The sequence below is a fragment of the Ascaphus truei genome, chromosome 3 (assembly GCF_040206685.1).
Source record: "Ascaphus truei isolate aAscTru1 chromosome 3, aAscTru1.hap1, whole genome shotgun sequence".
Taxonomy (NCBI): domain Eukaryota; kingdom Metazoa; phylum Chordata; class Amphibia; order Anura; family Ascaphidae; genus Ascaphus; species Ascaphus truei.
The window spans coordinates 23,738,244-23,760,736 of record NC_134485.1 but is presented as its reverse complement, the minus strand read 5'-3'; the positions used below and the strand labels follow the sequence as shown (position 1 = coordinate 23,760,736).

The 22,493-nt window shown below is 42.3% G+C and overlaps 1 protein-coding gene across 5 annotated transcripts in view; it reads left to right on the top strand.

Moving 5' to 3' along the window:
• Positions 1–22,493, top strand: part of TTC3 (tetratricopeptide repeat domain 3) — a 102,236-nt gene that overhangs the window by 58,751 nt on the left and 20,992 nt on the right. For all 5 annotated transcript variants that reach the window (XM_075593766.1, XM_075593767.1, XM_075593768.1 and 2 more), the window contains 11 exons: positions 353–417; positions 2,930–3,066; positions 6,472–6,795; positions 7,095–7,364; positions 8,272–8,309; positions 9,270–9,326; positions 11,172–11,245; positions 13,680–13,835; positions 16,032–16,770; positions 18,435–18,500; positions 21,099–21,248. In XM_075593766.1, the coding sequence (XP_075449881.1) occupies positions 353–417; positions 2,930–3,066; positions 6,472–6,795; positions 7,095–7,364; positions 8,272–8,309; positions 9,270–9,326; positions 11,172–11,245; positions 13,680–13,835; positions 16,032–16,770; positions 18,435–18,500; positions 21,099–21,248 (2,076 nt within the window). The remainder of the gene's footprint in view (positions 1–352; positions 418–2,929; positions 3,067–6,471; positions 6,796–7,094; positions 7,365–8,271; positions 8,310–9,269; positions 9,327–11,171; positions 11,246–13,679; positions 13,836–16,031; positions 16,771–18,434; positions 18,501–21,098; positions 21,249–22,493) is intronic.

Genomic DNA, 22,493 nt, shown 5'->3' with positions numbered 1-22,493 from the left:
TACAGTCCAGAATCTGTCGTTCCACTCCGTTATATGTTTGCCGTTTATAACAAGTATGAGGAAGTAACTTGTGCTTGATCGCAAATCTAAGCAGGTTCTATCATAAATGAATTCCAGCTGCAGTATTGGCCTGATATGCACAGATTCAGCAAATCCGATATGCAAGCTCAGTTTAGGGACACATAAGCATTTAATACTTGATAAAAAAAAATTAAATTCAAGATTTTTGTTGCGCGAGTTGACGCCACAAAGAAAATGTCAGAATTCTTCCTTGAGTGGGAAGGCAAAAATCTGTTTTTAATTTAAATCCATTTTGCTTATTTTTTTTTTTTTTTTTCCCCCTCTTCTAAAGTTTGAAGATAAAACTATTAAAAAGAGAGAACCACAAAGAGCGATTGTTAAGCAGAAAAACACAAGGTAAGACTCCAAAGGGGGGGTGTATGTTTCCTAATGAACACGGTGAACCTTGTGTTGAGTGCGGATCACTTCCAGTAACGAAGGGGTTTCCAGAAATGTGCAGTGCAGGATGCATAAAGAATCGTGAATAAGACATGCATGTGTGTGACCAGAATAATGTACTCACTGGGGGTGTTAAATATTCTATCAAATCTAAAGTTGGGAATGACCATAAATACACCCACCTATATACAGTATTAAATATAACCCAGGTTTGTTGTAAAAAAAAAAAAAAAATGTGCGTATAAAATATAATTTGGAGCCGATTTGCTCAAGTATTGGGTGCCCGCAGGACTTCTGATGACCCCTTACAGCAACAGAACGAGGTTAAGCTCTTACTCGTTGCATCATTACTTTCTAGAAATACTTTCTTTTTCTGCGGCCCCTTGGCTTTCATCAAAAAACCATTGTCCAATTTACAGGTGTGATTTTGGTCCCACTATGAAAGCAGCAATCCAAGCGGACCATTTCTTTTACATAGCATTGAAGCAGGGGGTCTCCGGACCTGAACCCCAATTAATTTCAGCTCCGACGACCCCCTGTTTTGCAAGACTGTTACCTCCTGAAGGGGGGGCGGGGCGCCTGTATCTTGGTGCTGTTTAAGGCTCCTGGTCACGTGGGCCAATAAGAAGCTGCACCGGATGATGTCACGGATTCCTATTGGCCCGAGGGACACGAGAGCTTTGAACACCTCCGCTACATGAATGGCAGCTGGGCTGGTTAGAGCTGCTACCGGTGCCCCCTACGGAGGTAAGTATCTCGTGAAGCAGGGGCTCCCTGGAGCTGAAATGAATGGGTTTCAGGAGACCCGCTGCTTCAGTGCGATTGTAAAAAAAATATATTCTTGGATTGCTGCTTTAAGGCGTCTTCGTGGTGTTAAATTTTTTATTTTTTTTTGGCCAAAAATATAACGTCCGCCCCCTTTATGACTAAAGATATTGTCCACCAGACTGCATGATGCGCATTACTAATAGGAATTGTAAGAATTTAAAAGTATTAAACTTAAAACGGAGTAATTTGAAATGAACAGTATTATGAAGGTTTTGCTCAGTGATGCTCGGGATAATAGGTTTAAGATAAATCGGCGACCTCGCTCCCTCTCTGCATGGTGTGTGCCATAGCCTCTCCGCACGGTGTGTGCCGTAGCCTCTCCGCACGGTGTGTGCCGTAGCCTCTCCGCACGGTGTGTGCCGTAGCCTCTCCGCACGGTGTGTGCCGTAGCCTCTCCGCACGGTGTGTGCCGTAGCCTCTCCGCACGGTGTGTGCCGTAGCCTCTCCGCACGGTGTGTGCCGTAGCCTCTCCGCACGGTGTGTGCCGTAGCCTCTCCGCACGGTGTGTGCCGTAGCCTCTCCGCACGGTGTGTGCCGTAGCCTCTCCGCACGGTGTGTGCCGTAGCCTCTCCGCACGGTGTGTGCCGTAGCCTCTCCGCACGGTGTGTGCCGTAGCCTCTCCGCACGGTGTGTGCCGTAGCCTCTCCGCACGGTGTGTGCCGTAGCCTCTCCGCACGGTGTGTGCCGTAGCCTCTCCGCACGGTGTGTGCCGTAGCCTCTCCGCACGGTGTGTGCCGTAGCCTCTCCGCACGGTGTGTGCCGTAGCCTCTCCGCACGGTGTGTGCCGTAGCCTCTCCGCACGGTGTGTGCCGTAGCCTCTCCGCACGGTGTGTGCCGTAGCCTCTCCGCACGGTGTGTGCCGTAGCCTCTCCGCACGGTGTGTGCCGTAGCCTCTCCGCACGGTGTGTGCCGTAGCCTGCAGCAGTGATTCCCAACAGGGGGGTTTGTGAGGGTTAGCCGAAAATAATAACTCTGTAATGGTGGATTCCCATGTAGTATAGTGTGTTCCTGAGCATGTGAGCGGACCGTTTTATTTAGTATAAGCCTCAAACTGCACCTTAGTGTGGGTGGTATAGCTGGCAATTACAGGAGGAGCTTCTAAAGTCGCTCCCCACAATGCTTTGCATTCACCGCAGCAAGGCATTGTGGGGCGGGGCTTTGAAAGCTCCCGCAACAATTGACCGCTTCATACTACCCATGCCCTCAGCACACACCGAGGTGCTCTTTGGGGTCTTATTAAGCGTGTGTTCCCGGCCCCCCCTGCTTTTGTCTGAGTAGGAAATGAGTTTGATTTTAAAGGTTCATGGACCAAATATTTTCAAGCAGGGGGCAAATCTAATGCTAAATGAATGCGGTTTCATAGTTATGGCAAGAGAAGCATCATTTAAAAGGTTAAGATGAGGCCTTGCCTCCATTAGCTAATTACCTCTGCAAGAGTCATCAATCTATTACTTGCCCATATGGTAGGAACTAAAAAAAAAAAAAAAAAAAAATTGGCACATTTATGCAAATAAATTGACACCCGTGTTTGTCTGCACCCACCACTTCTTGCGTGTGAATTGTTTTGAAGGTTCTGTGTTTCGTTGGCAGTAACGAATTATTTGCCCATGTTTTTTTTTTTCTCCCCCTTGCTCCGCTTCAGCAACAATAATTTTAAAATGAAGCCGGAAAGTAAAACGAGGAAGAAAACGGAACAGGAAGAGAGTATATGCTCGGCAACCGATGAGAAAGAGGAGAAGCCGCGAGAAAGTAGCCCCTCCAAGCAAATGGATATTAACGGTGAGTGAAATCATTGCAGGATTCCCCGAACGCCGCCATCTTGTTGTTCACCGTTTTGTATCGGCAGGGTGATGCCCTTAAAGCAGCCATGCTACATTTCACCGTCTCCTCCCCCCCTTTTTTTCCTTCTTTTACTATGTAAAGCATGTGACAATGTCTAATTCTATTTCCTTACCTAAACTGGCAATAGTGTGGCGCTCCTGTTATAAATCTGTCACAATCCTGATTGTGTGACCAACATAATGGCTGCTTCAGTCCGTGTAACTCTGGAGCTACAACGTATCCTTTTATATTACTAAAGTAACATGATCTATTACAGTTTGCAGCTCAAACTGCTGGGAACATTGGCAACAAATGATCACAAACAGGAAAGTGTTGCAAAGCTCTTGCACTGCTTGCGAGGTGGGCTAAAACCTGCTGTAGAAATCAAAGGATGCTTTAATACTCATTAAAAATGGCATTGGGTTGTGTATATATAAAAATGCAATAAATATTATCTAATACTACAGAACTAATTTATTAAAAATAATAATAATGTTACCATACCTCATACATACCAAGTATTGCTGTGATAAAAACATTTTTGGTGTTGGCTGGTACGGTATATATTTAAAAAAATAAATTGCAAGTGGTTTCTGTTATTCTAGGGATGAAGCCCTCAAAATATTGGCGTGTGTGTGTGTGTGTGTGTGTGTGTGTGTGTGTGTGTGTGTGTGTGTGTGTGTGTGTGTGTGTGTGTGTGTGTGTGTGTGTGTGTGTGTGTGTGTGTGTGTGTTACAGTTTGCAGAAGTATTCACCCCCTATCAATAATGCCACAAGTTGTTGAATTACAAATGAATGTATGCACAGCTTTTCAAACTTTTTTTTTAATTCATAGTTAGAACGCTGTAGTGGTTAAACTGAACACTGTTAATATGAGGAGGTTAAATGTCCGCAAAGGAAATCTGCAACCAGTAATTTTTGATTTTCTGCAAGTATTCAGCCCTTACTTGGTAGAAGCAGCTTTTTGCAGCAATTGCTGCAGAGTCTCTCTTGGTTGGTCTCTATTAGCTTTGCACAGTAGGCTGGTGACATTTCTGCCCATTCTTCACGGGAAAATTGATCCAGTTCTGATAAGTTTGTTGGGGATCGTCGATGGACGGCAATCTTCAAGCCATAAATGTTCTATTGGATTCAAGTCAAAACTTTGACTGGGCCACTCAAGAACATGTATTCTCTACTTGTTCAACCACTGCAGTGTGGCTTTGTGCTTCAGGTCGTTGTCCTGCGGAAATGTGACTTTCCTCCCCGGTTTCTTGGCTGACTCAAACAGGTTTCAGTCTAGGATTTGCCGGTTCTTTGCACCATCCCCCTCTCCTGACGATCTTCCCAGTCCCTGCTGAAGAGCAGTATCCCCATATCATGCACCCACCACCACTTGACAGTTGGGATGGTGTTGACTGGGAATGTGCAGTGTTGGGCTGGCGCCAGATGCAACACTTGGAATGTAGAGCAAAAAGTTACATTTATGTCACCACCTTACCAGAAAACCTTTTTCCACGTCTCCTGTATCACCTCCTGTATATGCTTTTTTTTAAACTCATACGTGATTTTAGATGTCTTCTTGAGTAATGGCTTCTTTCTTGCCTTGATGTCTGAACACCAACTCCCATCTCAGACACAGAACTTTGCAGATCTCTCAAGGTTCCTTGCTGGCTTCAGAGTGACATCTCGAACCAGTTTCCTTTATAGCCGGCTGTTCAAATTGGGAGGGAGACATGACCTGGGTGGTATCATGGAGACTCTGCTCAGGGATAATCGATGCCTTGAAATTTCCTTTTACTCTTCTACTATGTCCTCTCTATTACTTTATCCCTGACTTGTCTCAAAAGCTCCTTGGTCCTCGAGGTTGCTTTGTTGGATCACTGTGGGTTGCAGTTTGAAAGTCTTTATATACCTGAGGGACCTTATCTACAAGTTAAACCACTTTAATTACACACAGGCTGAAACCATTTCACTAATTTTGTGACCTTTCAAACCATTAATTTGCACCTGAGCTGATTTTGGGCTTCAATAGCAAAGGGGTTGAGTACTGTACATATTCATACAGAACACCTACAAAGCTCATATTGGACCCCCAAAATACTCACAACATATATATAAGCATATACGTTTCACAGAGGAGTGCTACTGAGCATGGCAATATATATTTAAAACCAGAGACAACATAAAAACACAGACAAAGCTCAGTGCACATCCAGAAAAATTTATACACGGTACAGTGCCTAAATATACATGTATAAATAACTAATAAATAAAATGGTCTTTTAGTTTAACATTTTGGCCAAATTGTTGTAAGCCCCTGAGCCACTACAAGGCAGACCACGTGGTCTGCCGTGCAGTTGGCTCAAGGGCTTACAACAATTTGGCCAAAATGTTAAACTAAAAGACCATTTTATTTATTAGTTATTTATACATGTATATTTAAGCACTGTACCGTGTATACATTTTTCTGGATGTGCACTGAGCTTTGTCTGTGTTTTTATGTTGTCTCTGGTTTTAAATACTGTACATATTCATTATAGTCTCTATGCATTTGCTAACTGTGTGACTTTGGAGTCGTTTTTGTAGATTCCACATGTAAACTCTTATCTGAAAGTGTTGTGGGATACGCTCCGGAGCCGACAACACGTGAAACGTTTGCAGGGCGTGAATACTTCTGCAAACCACTATTTTATATCCTGTCTGTGTACATTGTACTGTGCTGCAGAACCGGTTGCCGCTATATTAATAAAATGCGCGCACATGTTTTTAGTTTTACAATCCAGTACTCCGTGTTGCATACTTCATGCCTTTTGGATTAGCTATTAAATATTTAGTGGCTGTCAGTAGACTTGGAAGACGTGAGGAAGAAGCACTGTACTAGCTCACTGACGGGAGGGGATTGACGTTCTCGCTTTCAGCAGTGGGGGTGACGGTTGCGGTACAGTAAAGAAACCCGCTGCTGGAGATAGTGGGGTCTGTCCTAAGCCTGAAAAAAACAAATGAACGCTGCGGTTTCACAGCTAGTAGGAAAATGGGCAGAGTAGCTTGCTTTAAGTGGCAACAAAATCTGTTTCTCTGTTTTACTTGGCACTGTTTTTGAATCTAATGGGTTGAAGGAGCATCTTGGTGGTAAGAACACTCCTTAGATGAGCCCCTTTACCTCTGCGTGCCTTGGATACCAAAAATTACATTGTTAGCCCTTCGGGGGGTTAAGCACTGTTGTATCTATATAATTCATATTCTTGCTATGTAAGGGAACATGCTAACTTGTTCAATCCATTTCTTTTTATTGAGGTCTATGTTCTTGGGCTGTACATGGCGCGCATATGATTTGCTATGTGAATCTGACTTCATTTTTCTCCTCTCTTCCTCCCCCCCCAGTTAACTTTTATTGGATATCGGACAATGACCCACTGTTGGCGGAGATGCTAGACAACGAGGACATGATGAAGTTTGGAATACCCGACACCAACGAGTTTTGCGACTTGTTAGTTTCATGGAGGATTATAAGCCAGGAAGAACTTGATGCCTTCTCCTTTGCCACATCCTGTTGTTTGTCATCTGCAGAGATGCATCTTCTCCTATATCATTTGTACGAATTAAATAATAAGGTGAAGACTAGGATATTTCTCTACCTGCTGACCAGGTGTGGCTATAGCTTAACGTTTGAGCTTCTCGGATGGCTATTATTCATTGACGACTTAGGTAAAGTATGGCCTTTTTTGTTTCCTTTCTGTCTCTAATTTATGAGTGGTCTGAACTTGAGGGTACTCCCTGGGAATGCTCTAGTGACCTTTTGATGTGCTTATTCTTTTAATACAAGTTCAAGGGATTTTTCGATCACCTGATATCTTTAGCGCATTATACTCTTGGCAATGAAGGGTCATCTGCATTGGAAAATACTCGCAGGTCCTACATAGCATACAATGTGCAATATAAAATCGTGCCACTTTAGAAAACCAATATCGTCACGATGCTAAAATACTGCAACCTGTGTGTTTCAGGTTTGGAAGCGGCAAAGAACTTTTGCCTTCGCTATGCTGGGTTACTGAAAAGACTTCACTTTGGGCCTCTAGTTAATCAGTGGAATGAAACGTATGGAAAGAATCTAAACTTCCTCATCTCTGACTGTCCAGCAGAAGAAATGGTTGAAATTTTTAATCGAGTAACTCCAGAGACGTTCCGCTGCTTTATATGGTTCTTAGAGGACAATAAAAAGAGTTTCTCCTCCGCAGAACTGGATGATGCGTTAGATGTGTACTTTTCAAAAATGGGTAAGACGTTCGGTGGCCATTGTGTGCTATAAAGCAATTCACCGTATAAAGGCCCTTGCATGAAGAATTTGTTAATATTTGTGTTTTTAGAACTTGGCTCTTCTCGGCAATATCATTAGTGAACCATACAGAATAATACATAAACTATCGCTGCCTCTCTATTTACAGTAGCAAAGCCTCTCATCTTGGAACCAAGTTGTTAAAGTAGGATGGCTCTGGTGCAAATGTCTCAACCCTCTTCAGACACCTTAGTCAAGCCATGTCCACATACAGTATGTAGAGTAAGGGCAGAAACGTGGGCTTCCCAGTTCACCGGTAATTCATGCATTCTTTGAGATTCCCAGGGAGAGGGTTGAGAAACTCTGCTCTAGTTGGTACCAAGAGCTGCAAACTACAATGTTACTGGAGTTCTTGGACACGACCCAAGAAGCCGGCACTGTGCACACTAGTTATTCTGACGTTCCTGCTTTTCCTTTTGTTACGGATGTGTATGTGTTTATCATGGTACGGAGGCGGAGAAACTTTTGGCATTTGTCAGTTTCAGCCCTGTGGTTTTTTGGCAGCAGCATCATACAAACAAGCTGAAGTTCCAGGCAGGTTGGGCTAGCAGCGTTTTTCCTGCATGCTGTCCTATTAACTTGACAAGGAGGTGGCACATTTATGAATTAACGTAAACTTAGTGTACAGTATTGCTAGTGCAGGAGTGGCCAACTTCAGTCCTCAAGGGCCACCAACAGGTCAGGATATCCTTTCTTCAGCTGAGCCACCTGTGCTGAAACAAGGATAGCCTTAAAACCTTGCCTGTTGGTGGCCCTTGAGGACTGCAGTTGGCCTCCCCTGCGCTAGAGTATACATAATCTGCATTCAGTTATTTCATCACGTGATCGCTGATATGGTTCTCTTGCAGATAATGAAGATATTGAGTTTCCGAATGAAGAGCGCCCGGTAGGTTGGCATTACTGTAAAATGTTTTCTAATTTGATAGAGATGGATAGATATATCTATATCTATCTTCTTTTGTCTTTATTGTCCTCGCACTCTAATAATTTCTTGTATCCTCACTTTTGTGGGTTTAATATATATCTATATATCTATATCCCTCTACATTTTAGACTTATAGTGACTCAGAATGCATTTTTATTGAATATCTGTCGGAGGCTAAATGAGCCACTAACCGCAGATGTAAAGTACAAATTTGATGGAGCAAATGACAATGTGTGATTTCAATATGACCGTGATGTACCAATTTATTTGGAACCTGATAACTGCTTCTCCCTCAGTTATGTTTCTTTGTTACGTTTTGGCTCATTGACTGTTTGTTTACTTAAAGCAGCAGTCCAGTCCAGTTTTTTTGTTGTAGGATTGAAGCAGGGGGTCTCTGGCGCTGAACCCCTGTTAATTTCCGCTCCGGGGGATCCTACTTCTTCCCCAGAGATATTTGCCTCTGTACGGGATAACGGATTCTCGGGCAAGTTTAAAGGTCTTGGTCACGCGGGCCAATAGGAAGGCGCCAGGGATGATGTCACCACTTCCTATTCCTTTTAAACGCCGCCATATAGTTAGGCACACAAGCTTCCATGGCTGCAGAGATACCGACGCCCCCTATGGAGGCAAGTATCTCTGGAAGCAAGGGGTCACCAGAACTGGAATGAATGGGGCCTCAGCGCCAGAGACCCTCTTGGAACCAAGAAGTGATATGGGGAAGATCAGGGATACGGGGACTTTCTTGGTTAGCATTGCATTGCACTGCACTTTAAGAGCCTTATTTTTAGTTACCTGGGTGGTCTTTTGAGTTTGTATCTAAAAGCAGTTGTTATCCTCTGATGTTTAAATGTGTTTGATTTGTACGAACAGATGCGTCATTTTTTTCCAAAGAACAAAACACTGTTCGTTTCTGTTTTTTAGACTAATTGTATCAAGGTTAAAAACAAACACAAGAAAAAGAAGCAGAATCGGCCAAAGGTGTGTGCGTCTCTTTACTGCTTTCATTGTATTTTTTTTTTTTTTTTTAATCGTTTCACTGCTTTTGTACTTGCTGCTTAAAGACTGGGATTCTTCATCCACCTGCAATAGTGCCAATGGTGGCACAAAAGTCCATGGAAATTTCTGCCATAGTACCCCCATCGGCACCATCACTACTGAATGAATAACCCCCAATATTGCAGTGTATGCCATGAAAAGTCAATTCTTACCAACTTTGCGCCCCCCGCCCCCTCTCGCTTATGTCTGTTGCTCCATTATTTTATTCACATAAATACTAAACTATTGACTTGTGACAGTTTTGAGATCCATGCATAATGTTTCCTTAAACATTATTTAATTGGTTACAAATTCGTATACTTGCTGTGCTCCTTTAAGCAAAATAAGAACTAATGTTAAATGTGCACATCGATACTTAAGTAGATTGTAGAGCAAATAAGATCACAGGTCAGCGAATGGTTAATAAACAAATTGTGTACTATTCTAAATCCGCTTGCTGCTGCATATCAGTATAACGTGTGGGTTTTTTTTTTATTTTTTATTTTTATTGTGGCCCCGTGAAAAAGCATGGCTGGTTCCTTGTAGATCCCCACTAGCTAAATCACCCCACTATGAGCAGTAGCCTTGCAGAATCTTACAAGGAGGCCCTGTATGGATGGATCCACTAAAAGAAAATACTCCTCGTGCTTTTAAACTTTAGAATCTCAGACTGCAGTATCTCTGCTTCTCTCTTGATGAAATACATGCACTGGGCCAGACGTAGTGTTACTAGCTTATTATGAACTCCTATTTGCACGTTAAACTAGTACTGTAATGACCTTTTATACATGTCCTGTGGGATGTTACACAATCTGCACTTGTTGTTCTATCTGATGGCCTTGCCCCTTTTTTTGCAAATGTACAAATGACTAATAACCGTGCTTGGCTTCAATTTCTAAGAGAGGATTTGGGCTTACACGATAGTATTTTACTTAAAGATGCCGCTTCTAAAATGAGAAGCAGGATATATGCTATTATCAACCACAACAAAATGTACAGCCAAAACAATACACTGAAGTGATTTCCGTGCACGTACAGTATGCAGTGAGCGCCTCCGTGTGCTTATAGCAGGATGGGAGCTAGTGGTAATGATGCATTCTGTACACCTCCGTTATGGACGGGACATGTAACATGCAGATGTTTCTACCTCCTCTCTTATCCCCAAAGCTACTACAGCTTCACAAACCATCCCTTTATATGCCAGGGGTGGCCAACTCCAGTCCTCAAGGGGCCACCAAACAGGTCTAATTTTCAGGATATCCCTGCTTCAGCACAGGTGGTGCAGTTATTCTGGAGCAAGGACATCCTGAAAACTTGACCCGTTGGTGGCCTTTGAGGACTGGCGTTGGCCTCCCCTGGTATAGGCTATTACCCATAGACAAGCATGTATTGCACGCACGGGATTTCCTTGTTGGGCTTTGGCCTGGCTAGAGGGGAAGACAAGGTACATACTGTACACCGTGAAAGTGAACATCCCCTATTAAATACAATGTGGGTAATGCAGTGACTTCCATTTAGCGGACACCATGTTGGATAGACGTAACCTACCATAGGAAGAGGTTGGGGAGGGAGGGAAGCCTGTCGTGTCAAGCTGTGTAAAGTAGAACTTTAACCCTTTGCCCCAACCTTAAACGACTGCTTGTGGTGGTACTATTCATGTGCCCTCCTGCCCAGACCCGCGCGCTAACCATCGCACATCAGCATCATTGAAGAGGCTGAATGTATTGGCCAGCTTTGACGTGTATTCCATTTGAAGATAAATAATAGTATGTTTTTGGGGTTTTTCAGCCTGTTTTAAAATTGTCTGGTGCTGTGAGTACCAGATCGCAAGAGGAAGACATTTTCACAGAAGAAAACACTTTGTAAGTACTGTTTCTCATGTATTTGTAACATAACCTGAGCGGCTTTCTGAAGTCGATGTTTGTGACCTGCAGGCATGAAAAGGCGAATATTATAACTTTATGAACGGGAAGATAACTTGTCGCAGTGATTTAGTTAATGTGGACTCTTTCTCAAACTGCAAAATCAAGTAGTGTTTTCCAATAGGATGTAAAATAATAAACCACTTAAATCATACATTCATTTCTCCCTGTGATTGTGTTAGGGAGAAATCACGCCTAAATGTTTAATGAAGGGAAAGCATGTAAATAAATTAAATAAATAATAAAAAACAGACTGAGAAATGTGAGATTAGCAGTTCCCAACCTTTTTTTAATTTTATTACATTGTGTACCCACTGCTAGAAAAGATTTGTTCTGCGGATCCCTAATTAATGAATTTTATTGCCTACTCATCAGACTAATTGTAACTAAACTGTGTCACCCATCCCAGTATATAGATCCCTAGGTGTGTATAGATCCTCGGTGTCCTGAGCTAGTGGGGGTACATGCTTAAGGACCCAAAGTGCGGCTTAGTGTATGCAGACAACATGGGTGGTATAGCGGTGGTTGTTGCTGTGGATGCAAAGCATTGTGGGGAGCGACTCCTGTAATTGACAGCTATACCACCCATGGACAGGTGCAGTTTGGGGCTTCATTAAGCGTGTGCTCTTCCCCATGAGCTCAGGACACTATACTGCCTGGGGATGTATATTGGGAGCGGTTTTGTTAGCGATACTCTGAGTAGGCAGATTATTAATTAGGGGTTCGTGGAACAAATCTTTGCAAGCTGGGGGTACTCAATGTAAAACAAAGCTTGGGAACCGCCGGTCTGTCACATTTCTCAGACTTCTGTTTTGTAATATGAAGAAAAAATAAAACTTTTAGGCAGGTTTTTTCTATAATGCAATCGGGCTCAGGAACACTATCCTGCATGGGATCCCACATTCAAGATTATTTTTGGAGATACCTCCCGAACCTCATGTTGGGAACCGCTGTGATAACCCAATCCACCAGTAACCGTAGCTTTGCTCTTTAAATAGTGGTTTTGGTTTGTTTGTTTGTTTTTTCTAAGCCCAATAATGTGTAAATATACTTGTTTTCTAAATAGTTAATACCTAATTTACGATTTTCTTCTATTTTCATGTTTTTGGCTAGTAAGTATGTTGCCCAGCAGAAAATACACTGGGTTTTCCCTTAAATTCCAGTTGTCCTTGCCAGTTTGACATTATGGTAACAGGAGAGATATACATGTTTTAATCACTGCTGACCCGAGCTGGTGTATACGTAAAGAATATATTCTTGCACATTCTTCAGATGACACATACTAGATCAGGAGTGGGTAACTCCGGTTCTCCAGGGCAGCGAACAGGTCATGTTTTCCAGGTATCCCTGCTTCAGCTCAGGCAACGTTGACTGAGCCACCTGTGCTGAAGCAGGGATATCCTAAAAACCTGACCTGTTGTTCGCACTGGAGAACTGGAGTTACCCACCCGTGTCTATAAGGAAAGACCCCATGCTTAATGATGTGGACTTTGGGGTCTGTCTGCAAAATGAAGGCAGCACATTGGATCTGTACCTTATGTGCTAGTCTTTTGTAATATATGATCTTACTCAGGATCACTAGACTGTAAATACAAATATAGGATGAGTGTCGCTTATACTTAACATAGGTTGAACACTATGGGCATTGTGTCCTTTATTCAACCTTCTCTCCTTTGTAACTATATTGCTATCAAGATATCCCTTTTTTATTTCAAATCCTTTTTAACCGCATTGTAACCTCTCTTGTAGAGAGACGTGATATTTTTGTATTTCCCGTAAGCGCTTTAAGCCTATTGGATATAATTATCTTTAATTGGCAAAATCACTAGAAATGCATGATTTGTCCATAAAACTCCTGCAATCGAACATAAGGAAACCCAACTACAGGCATACCCCGCATTAACGTACGCAATGGGACCGGAGCATGTATGTAAAGCGAAAATGTACTTAAAGTGAAGCACTACCTTTTCCCACTTATCGATGCATGTACAGTACAGCAATCGTTATATAAGTGCATAACTGATGTAAATAACGCATTTGTAACAGGCTCTATAGTCTCCCCGCTTGCGCACAGCTTCGGTACAAGTAGGGAGCCGGTATTGCTGTTCAGGACGTGATGACAGGCGCATGCGTGAGCTGCCGTTTGCCTATTGGGCGATATGTACTTACTCGCGAGTGTACTTAAAGTGAGTGTACTTAAAGCGGGGTATGCCTGTACTTGCAAAGCACGAGGGTCTCTACAAAAGCTCACGGCGTCCATTTTTCATCTCAATTTAAGACGATATTTAAAACTAGAGCACATAATAAAATAATTTGAGTTGTTCTCCAGAATCTGCTTGACATGAAATCTTTATTTTCTATTTCCCATTCGCAGAAGTTTGCTGGATCCCACTGACCCCTTTTTAACGCCTGGATATTTGCGCGATCAAGTAGAAGAGTTTGAAGCCCTGTATGAGGCCGTTCCAGCTGGAAACCGCTTCCAGGAGAAACTAGATCACAACGCAGATAACATCCGAGAAACTTTATTTGAGTAAGGCAACATTTTATTTCTTTTTTTAAGCTTAGAAGTGCTATTTATGGCAAGTTTTTGTTGCAGATCCTTTTGGAAAAACAAAAGTTAAATAAATGCTTTGAATCTTCTGCATAATACTCTCTCCAAAGCTCACCCGTCTGCCACCCTCTGCTCTGAATTTTTGGAAACGTAAATCTTGCAGCAGCTGATGCAACTGCTGAATGGGGTCTTCCGCCACCCCCTCCCCACCCCAAAACCGTATATTGCGCTTTTCTAGGAAATACGCGCTTTCATTTCAACACCGTGATGAACCCAGGAATACACCCTCCTACTATATCTGTAAATTCTCCTTACACTTTAGATTGTAAGCCTTTCGGGACAGCGCCTCCTTTTCCTGATTATCTTTTGTCCGTAGCGCTTATTCCGTTGTGTGCCATTATGGCACGTGTATTACTGCTGTGAAGCGCTAAATAAATCATTATATACGTACGTTATAAGCCACAAATGTATTGCATTTTCTCTTTGATTTTCACTTGGGTTGTGCATTACTTTTTTCTTGGAGGGTAAATGGTTATTCATGAAATTGTGATGATGCTAATCAGAATAATGAATAACACACTCATTCTTTAATTTGCCTTTTTCATGCTAATTGCATAATTCTAATGACTTCTAACTGCATAATTATCCAGTAGTTTTCTGCGCTGGTTAAAAATATATATTTTAGGTTTACCTTTTTGAGAGGATATTTAAAATCTGCCATTTATTTAAATGACCATGTGTAATACGTCTATGAAGACTCTGGCATGTTCCCTTCAGTTACTGGGCCACCAACAAGTCGGGTTCTAAGGATATCCCTGCTTCAGCACAAGTGGTTGTCTGAATGACTGAGCCGCCTGTCCTTATACATGTCCTTATGCTACATATTCCGTAGCGCAGTACAATGGGGTTGGAGGACGAAAAACAATAAAATAATTGTTACAGTATTTAAGGACACAATGTGCATAGAAACATAAGACTATAGATACGTGGCTTGTTTGTCTGCCGTCAGCACCTACTGGTGTGATGCGTCACTTCCGGCAATCCGTCGAGTCACTCCCGGTTTGTGTCTATGCACATTGTGTAAATGTAAGTGTAATATTTGCTGTTTAAATAAACACATCAATTTAACATACAATATTGCACTGAAAGTGTCATCTCTGTTATATTGAGGGATATCACGCTGAGACCGGTTGCCTTCTATCAATGGGAAGAACCTAGACCACATTGATTTACCTATTGCTGTTACCCAATTGGGAAAGTGAGAGTCTCCTTTTCTGTGAATACCTAGTTGTCGTTTATATTGGAATTACTACACTATATTATTATGGAATTTAAAAATAATTTCAACAAACTCCCATTCCTTTTGGTTATAGATGTTCCGGGAGTAGAATTTAGTATGTGCTTGTTACTGCTGGAGTTGGAACTCTAGAAATAATAAACTGTAGTAGGAAGTGTTAGTTGCAGGAATCCATGTAACTATTCAGTGTTTCGAGAACGGGGGCACATTCCAACTTGCAGTATTTTCTGCTGTTAAAGTGAAAATAAGCAGATTGCAAGTGTACACCACTTCAAATTACTCCTTTCTTACTCAAAGTCTTTCTACTTCATTTGATTAGTGTTAAGCATTTTGTCTTCATGGACGTATGTATGTATGTATGTATGTATGTATGTATGTATGTATGTATGTCTTTATATAGCGCTTCACAGCAGTAATACACGTGACAATCATATAATTAGCAAATAACACATAATGGAAAGAGGTGCTTCAGACATAAGTGACATTTAGGAAAAGGAGTCCCTACCCCAAAGAGCTCACAATCTAATTGGTAAGTGGGAAGAACGTACAGGGACTGTAGGAGGGTGTTCTGGTAAGTGCGTCTGCAAGGGGCCACGGTCGATGTATGAGGTGTATAGTATCAGCCATGCAGCTGCGATAAGGAGGTGTGTTTTTAAGATGGGTCTTGAAGGTGGATAGAGAGGGTGCTAGTCGGATATTACAGGGGAAGAGCATTCCAGAGGTGTGGGGCAGTCAGTGGGAGAGGGCTTTAGACACGAGGGGTAGAGAGAATCATTTGTTCTTCTGAATCATTGGATCCAGTTCAGTCTTGCAGACTCGATAACGCACATGGAGTAAGACATTTCAGAGCAATATTTATTTATTTATTTTCTCCCCAGGTATTTTTATCAGATTTTGGAAGAACATGGCCCTGTGGAAATGGATGATTGGATTCTTGTAAGGGAATATATGGACTTCCCAGAAGAAACACACAGGCTTGTAGCAGAGGCAGGTGGTCTGCCGGCTTTCCTGCTGCAATCGCCTCGGTTTGGCATGGTGGGAAATCTGATCGGACTGATGAAGCACGCAGTTTTACTTGAAGGATGCTCCGAAAAGCCCATGCTGAACCCAACCGCTAGAGAATTCAAACCTTCCTCCAATAAGCCATTTAGTGCACAGATAGGACATGATGGGGTGATATCTTCTGATATAGGCACTGTACAAATGCCTTATACCTTCATTCCGTTATCTAATCAAGCACCAATCTTTGAAAACCCTCTTATCAATAATTATGTACAGTCTATTCAACCAGGTTACTTTATAGATGATAGAACATGGCCTATAAGGCCTATAATGCCCTTGGGGCCATTTGTGCCTATTCCTAGCATTGGTTTACAGCCGCCTTTAACTGTTGCTGGCGGTGGTATGGATATGATGGGCGTGGGTGAAGGTGCAGAATGTGAATCTTGTGTGGTAGATAGGCCGGATACACCGCAGCACGCATACCATATATCGCAACCAGATGGACCGCATGGAAAGAGTTTGGGCCACGTTAATTGGGGCATCGGTACGGAAGCGACTAAATCACCAACTATTCAGATGAAGAAGAATATACATACAGCAATAGTAGCCGTACAGGTAAGGAATTAGAATATTGACCTGCTCAGGACCTCTTTAACCAGGGGTTGTCACGTGTTATAAGGGTTGTGGTTTACAAAAAAATGATAACTCCACATAAGGGCATCACTATTTTGATTCATCACTTGCAGAAGGGTCAGCAACCAATAGCAAGGTGATGCTTTTTGGCGAACGGCTATGAATAAGTATTCATCATTTAATGCATTATATTTGCACTCCTAAATTCAAATATTTTACCACATTTCTGATTTGTAGATATATGAAATTCTTGAAACGGATTCCCCCACCCCACCCCCTTGGGAAAAGGGGCCTACGGTGAGAATGTTGCGTGAAATGGTTTAATGTGGAACCACATTCCTTTCTCACGTTGGGTGCCTCCCCCAGCAATGAGCTACTACAGTAGTTATGTACTGCAGTCCTCAAGGACTCCTAACAGGCCAGGTTTTAAGGATACCCCTGCTTGAGCACAGGGGGTTCGGCTAAAATGATTGGGCCACATGTGCGAATGTGAGGATATCCTTAAAACCTGCCCTCTTGGAGTCCTTGAGGACGGGAGATGGGAACCCCTGAGCAACTGCATGCGACCCTAAATTAGAGACCCTGGAAATATCATTGAATAAAGGGATGAATAGATGTCTGGTTCCTTCTAAAATAGTAGCCATAATTAGCTACGAACACCAGCTCTTGAGCCAGCAATTATCTACATAAATAGGGATGTGTTGTACTGCAGTGGCCATAGACCCGAGGGAACCAGAAACCTTGTCCTAACTGTACACTACGAATGTGTGTGTTTATTTCATTTTACCGCTGTGTTGTGCACCAAGCGTGCTTCATTTGAACATGCAGGTGTACTCGTTGGTTCCTGGTCTTTGCTGCTGTTTGGAAGGTTGAGAGTTTAATCCTTTTTTTTTTTTTTTATATATACTCTGTATAACCTTGTTGTGTCTGGGTTGCAATCGATACCAGACTCACCATGCAGAATTCGTAACTATGGCCAAAATAACAAGTCTAGACTGAGGAAGCCTGAGTGGACTTCCTGATTCTGTGCTTAAAACGGGCTTTGCTGCAGAACTTGTGTAATGCAGCAGACAAAAGCTTGAAGAAAGCCTCTATATTTAGAATGGATAGGAAAAATTACAGTTTAGTTCCTGTATCACAATAAGTTTAGTATTTAATGTGTACATTGGTCATTCTTGTTCTAATTCACAAAATGTTCATGTTGAGAAAAATAGCACTGCCTGCTACTGAATGCAACAAGGTGACAGTAACCCTGCTGGGTTTGGCCACGTGCCGTACTGTGGGCAAAACTGGCCTACATGGAAAACCTACTTTGTCTGACTAAGGCCGTGCTGCGTATAATGCCCGCGACGGGCGCCGGCGCCCAATACCAAATACATTGCCGCCGCCGCGTGCGCTTATAGTAAGGGCGACGGAGCATCGCCAAATTTGGAAGCTGGCAATATTTGATTTTTCAAGGGCTGTCGCCTCATGTGACAGCCCCTGAACCAATCAAATGTCAGAAAGCCTGCACCGCCGCCGCAAAGCGAAATATAACTTTCTCTAGCGCCAACGTGTGACGTCACCCGTCGCCTCGTATTCCTTTGCATTTAGAGTGTGTAAACCCGCAAAGTAAAATGGTTTCCTCCTTGTCATTTTGTTTTTAGGTAGATATAGATTTGTCAGAGAATGAAGTTAATACTGATCCATTTCATCCCTTTGAAACACAACAGGTGAGTGGTTCTTCCAGTCCCACTTCTCATCAGTACATTCCCTTGTGCACAGACTGTGTGGGGCTGGCAATAGTTTTCTGGTATCTCCCCTGAGCAGGGGAGATGTAAGGCTGAGTCCATGCTCCCTGCTGGCTCGCTGAGGCTCAGGGAAAGCGGGTGCTTTCCCTGGCCTTGCGGTTGCTTACCGCACGCGCCGTCAGCGGGCCTTCAGGGGGCGGGCCAGTGACGTCACGGAGCTGGTTCGCCCTCATTGGGCGAACCGCTCACGTGACCGGCCTGTCTCGCCGGCAAGCGGGGGAATTTTAAATTCCCCTAAGACCTGCGCTTCCGCAAGCGCGCGGAAGCGCAGGTGAGCCCCTACTAAAGCCGCTCTAATTGCGGCTGTAGGGGCTCAGTGCTGAGCGGGAGCGCGCCTCAGCACGCTTCCGCCAGCAAGCACGTAACATGGCCAAGGCCTTAGTGTCAGACAAACAGATTGAGAAAATGAAAGCACTCTTCCAAAATAGAAAATATTTAGTAGTCTGCTTAATCTTTTTAATATCTTGATCGGAATCATGTATATGCTTTTAATGAACATATCGCAGAAAGGGATTCCTATGACCATTTTTTTTTTTTTTTTTTTTAATCCACAGAATTGTGTTTATTTTTATTTTTCACGGGAAAGTTCTACAATATTAAAATAAAGCATTCAAATGTTTGCTAAATTGTATTAACAAAATGAAGATGGATTATATTACGTATTGCATTTTTGATTTGTGTACTTGTTCTTATCAGTGTTCAGTTGATTAAGCAAGGTCATGGTGCTGGAGACCATTTTTAACATGGAAACAAATGTGAGCTATTGGCATTGAGCTGCTGTAAGGAGGGAGAGAGCAGTGAGTGTGAATACTGTGATATACACACTCGGAGAGCGCAAACCCCAAATCCACAGTTTGATGTACTTGATAATACCCACTGGTGGGCTACTGGGGATGTGATCTTAGATACTCAACTGAGGACAAAAAAAAAAAAAACCTTAATGCATATAATCTATTATCTGTATTGTCTTCTAATAAAGGGGAATGTTCGGTTTGGGCCAAAAGATACTGTTAAACCTGCTGCCATGTCACGATTTGTTTTCTAATGTCAATACACCTGTGCTAATGCTAGATGGATACAATCGATCAACCAATGGAGTTTAAGTTCTCTGCCAACTTTTCAGGCAGACTTCTTTTATAGCCAAGTAGGTTAGACCTTGGGGCTGCAGTGTTTTATCCATGTGTGACTGCTCCCTCTTTAAAGAACGTTGCTGAATATAAACATAAGGATCTTTTCCCTTTAGAAGCTTTTATTAGGCAGCAGGATCATCCATTTCTGTTGGTGTCTGATCCAGGGGAACAAATGGTATTCTACTTTCACAGGGCTGTGAAAACATTTAGCAAAAGTGGGATCAGGTGGCTAATAATCAGCCAAATGTAGCCAACCACCGGTCCTGTTGTAACAAGTGCTTTTATCACTACAGTATATACTCCTGAGGCAGAAGCTTCCCCCTGTCCCGCTTTTGTTACATTTTGGGTAGTATAATCAGACCAGATCTAACACAGTCCACCTCTTCTGTTGAATTAGTGAGTCCCTGAAATAGTGAAATTGCTTCTGATCACTTTCCTGTTTTTGAGGAGTTGGTCACAGGTCAGAACATGATATTTGGATGGGTATGCTGCTTTCTTTTTAATTTCTCACCTTCTATTCCACGGGTGGACAACTCCACTCCTCATTGCCCCAACACGCCTGGTATTAGGGATATCCCTGCTTCAGCATAGGTAACCGTCATTCTGACCGAGTGACTGAGCCACCTGTGCTGAAGCAGGGATATCCTGAAACCGTGACCCTAGAGGACTGGAGTTGACCACCCCTGCTCTAATCCATCTGTTTTGCTGCATAAGGAACATAATTCACACCTGCGTCTTGTAAACGCAAGATGAGTGTGTGTTGTATCTGCTTATATGTGCAGCTGGTACGTATTTTTTGTCAGAGGAATAGTTTGACGTTTCCAACTGGTAGCTACTGTTCTAGGAAATACCAGTTTGAATTCAATCTTATTTTGTCCTGTACCCTTACTACTGTAATAGAACTTTTACTTGCTGGTATCAAAGTATCTAAACCTATCATTTCCATATTAATATATCCTTATTAGTTTTAAGTAATCATTTCAATGTAACGGAAAAACAGTCATTTGTAAATATGGCAAACTAAGTGCCTACGTATATATGTATAGATATCTATTAAATGGTCTTTTAGTTTAACATTTTTGGCCAAAATTGTTGTAAGCCCCTGAACCACTGCACGGCAGACCACATTTCCAGGGTTCCCTAACACTAATATAAATTCTTAATAGCCTGTGCATTACCAGGAAGAATGATTTATAATAAATCTGTCATAATTAGTTGAATAGTTCTAAGTCTGAAGCTTTTATTAACCTGTACATTACCAGGAAAAGCACTCTATTAGATTTGTCACAATCAAACTGCAAGCAAGTTCCCCTGAGAGTGGGAGATGCAATGGAGTGAGCTTTTAACCATTTACATAATCTAGACATCCTGTTGGTTTCCTCTGTTCCAGGGTGATATGTTGAGGATGGAGAAGGAGCATCTAGTACTTCAAAATCAGCTTGAAGAAGCCACAGAGAAATATGAACATCTGCAGTGTCACTGCCAGGAGGAAATAGCCGATCTGTATAAGGAGATAAGAGAAACTGTGGAAACTAATAAGGTATTTGTTAAAAGCATTCTCACAGAACTCGTTCCTTTTGTGCAGCGCCATTGTTTTCTTTGTTAATTCTGCCTATAGTGCGTCACAGAGGAAGATAGAATGGCCTAAAAAGGTCAAGTTGTGCGCCTTGCACTACACAAATGGGGATATGGGGAACCAATAAATTGTGAATGTGTGATCTTGAAATAGCTGTTTTTCTAAACATAACAGACCTCTAAGTTCATTTACCTTTGAACCTGTTGGTCTGGTACATATGTGTGTGTATATATCCGTATACTAGCATTAGCTGGCTCAACAAATATACTATATTATTCTGAGCACACACACTATATTAAGCTATACTCTCCATTTAGATGTAGTCCTCAAACTATATAGAATTGTATTGGTATAACTACCACTGTTGGTATAATCATATAGCAGTGGGACATTCTAAAATAGTTATTCCTAGCATACACTGTTAGTTTGAACTAGGCATACAGTTACCTCCTCCGTTTTTAATTTATTTTAATCACTTTGGTTAGTTTTTTGCTGCAATAAATATATTTTAATCATTTATTAATAAATAGTCATTTTTAATATAGGTATAGGTGTTCTCTTGTGCGGCTATTAGGGAGCTTTCTTTCTTTTCTTTGCTTATAGTGCGTCACATCATCGTTCTAAAATACCGTAAAGGGGAAAAAAGCCGTGTGATATGACTTTCTTACAATGCAGATACACATACGAAGCGTGTTTACAACTCTTACAGTGTTACAGAAATGAATACAATAAAGATATGACACAATATAACGCGGTAGATGAGAACGCAGAAAATAAATGAGGAAAACGTCTAATACCGTTACCACTGCATCAGGGCCAACGCAACTGTTCACTTGAGGTGCAGGGCGATGAGACCATGACGTCACCCTTCCGGGGCCTACATCGGGTGTATCTGACATGATGGAGGATGGCTACTTTCCCCAGACATTTAGCCTCAGTTCCAAGTGTTCCCTGCCCCCTTCCGTAGAACCCAACTCGTCCCTCGGGCTTCGTGTTGCCCAATCCGCTCTCAATACCATTTGTAACAGTGCTGTCCACCAGTATGTAACACAGACTTTTTTTTTTTTAAGTCTTAATTTCACCCCTTCCTCATCCTGGGCTCATGCTTCCCTGTAACATCTTCCAGTAAGTTTTCTGCTTGGGAGAAATGCTGAAAACCTTTTTACAAGGACTTTTAAAATAACTGCCGAGGGGGAAGTGAAGCAGTTC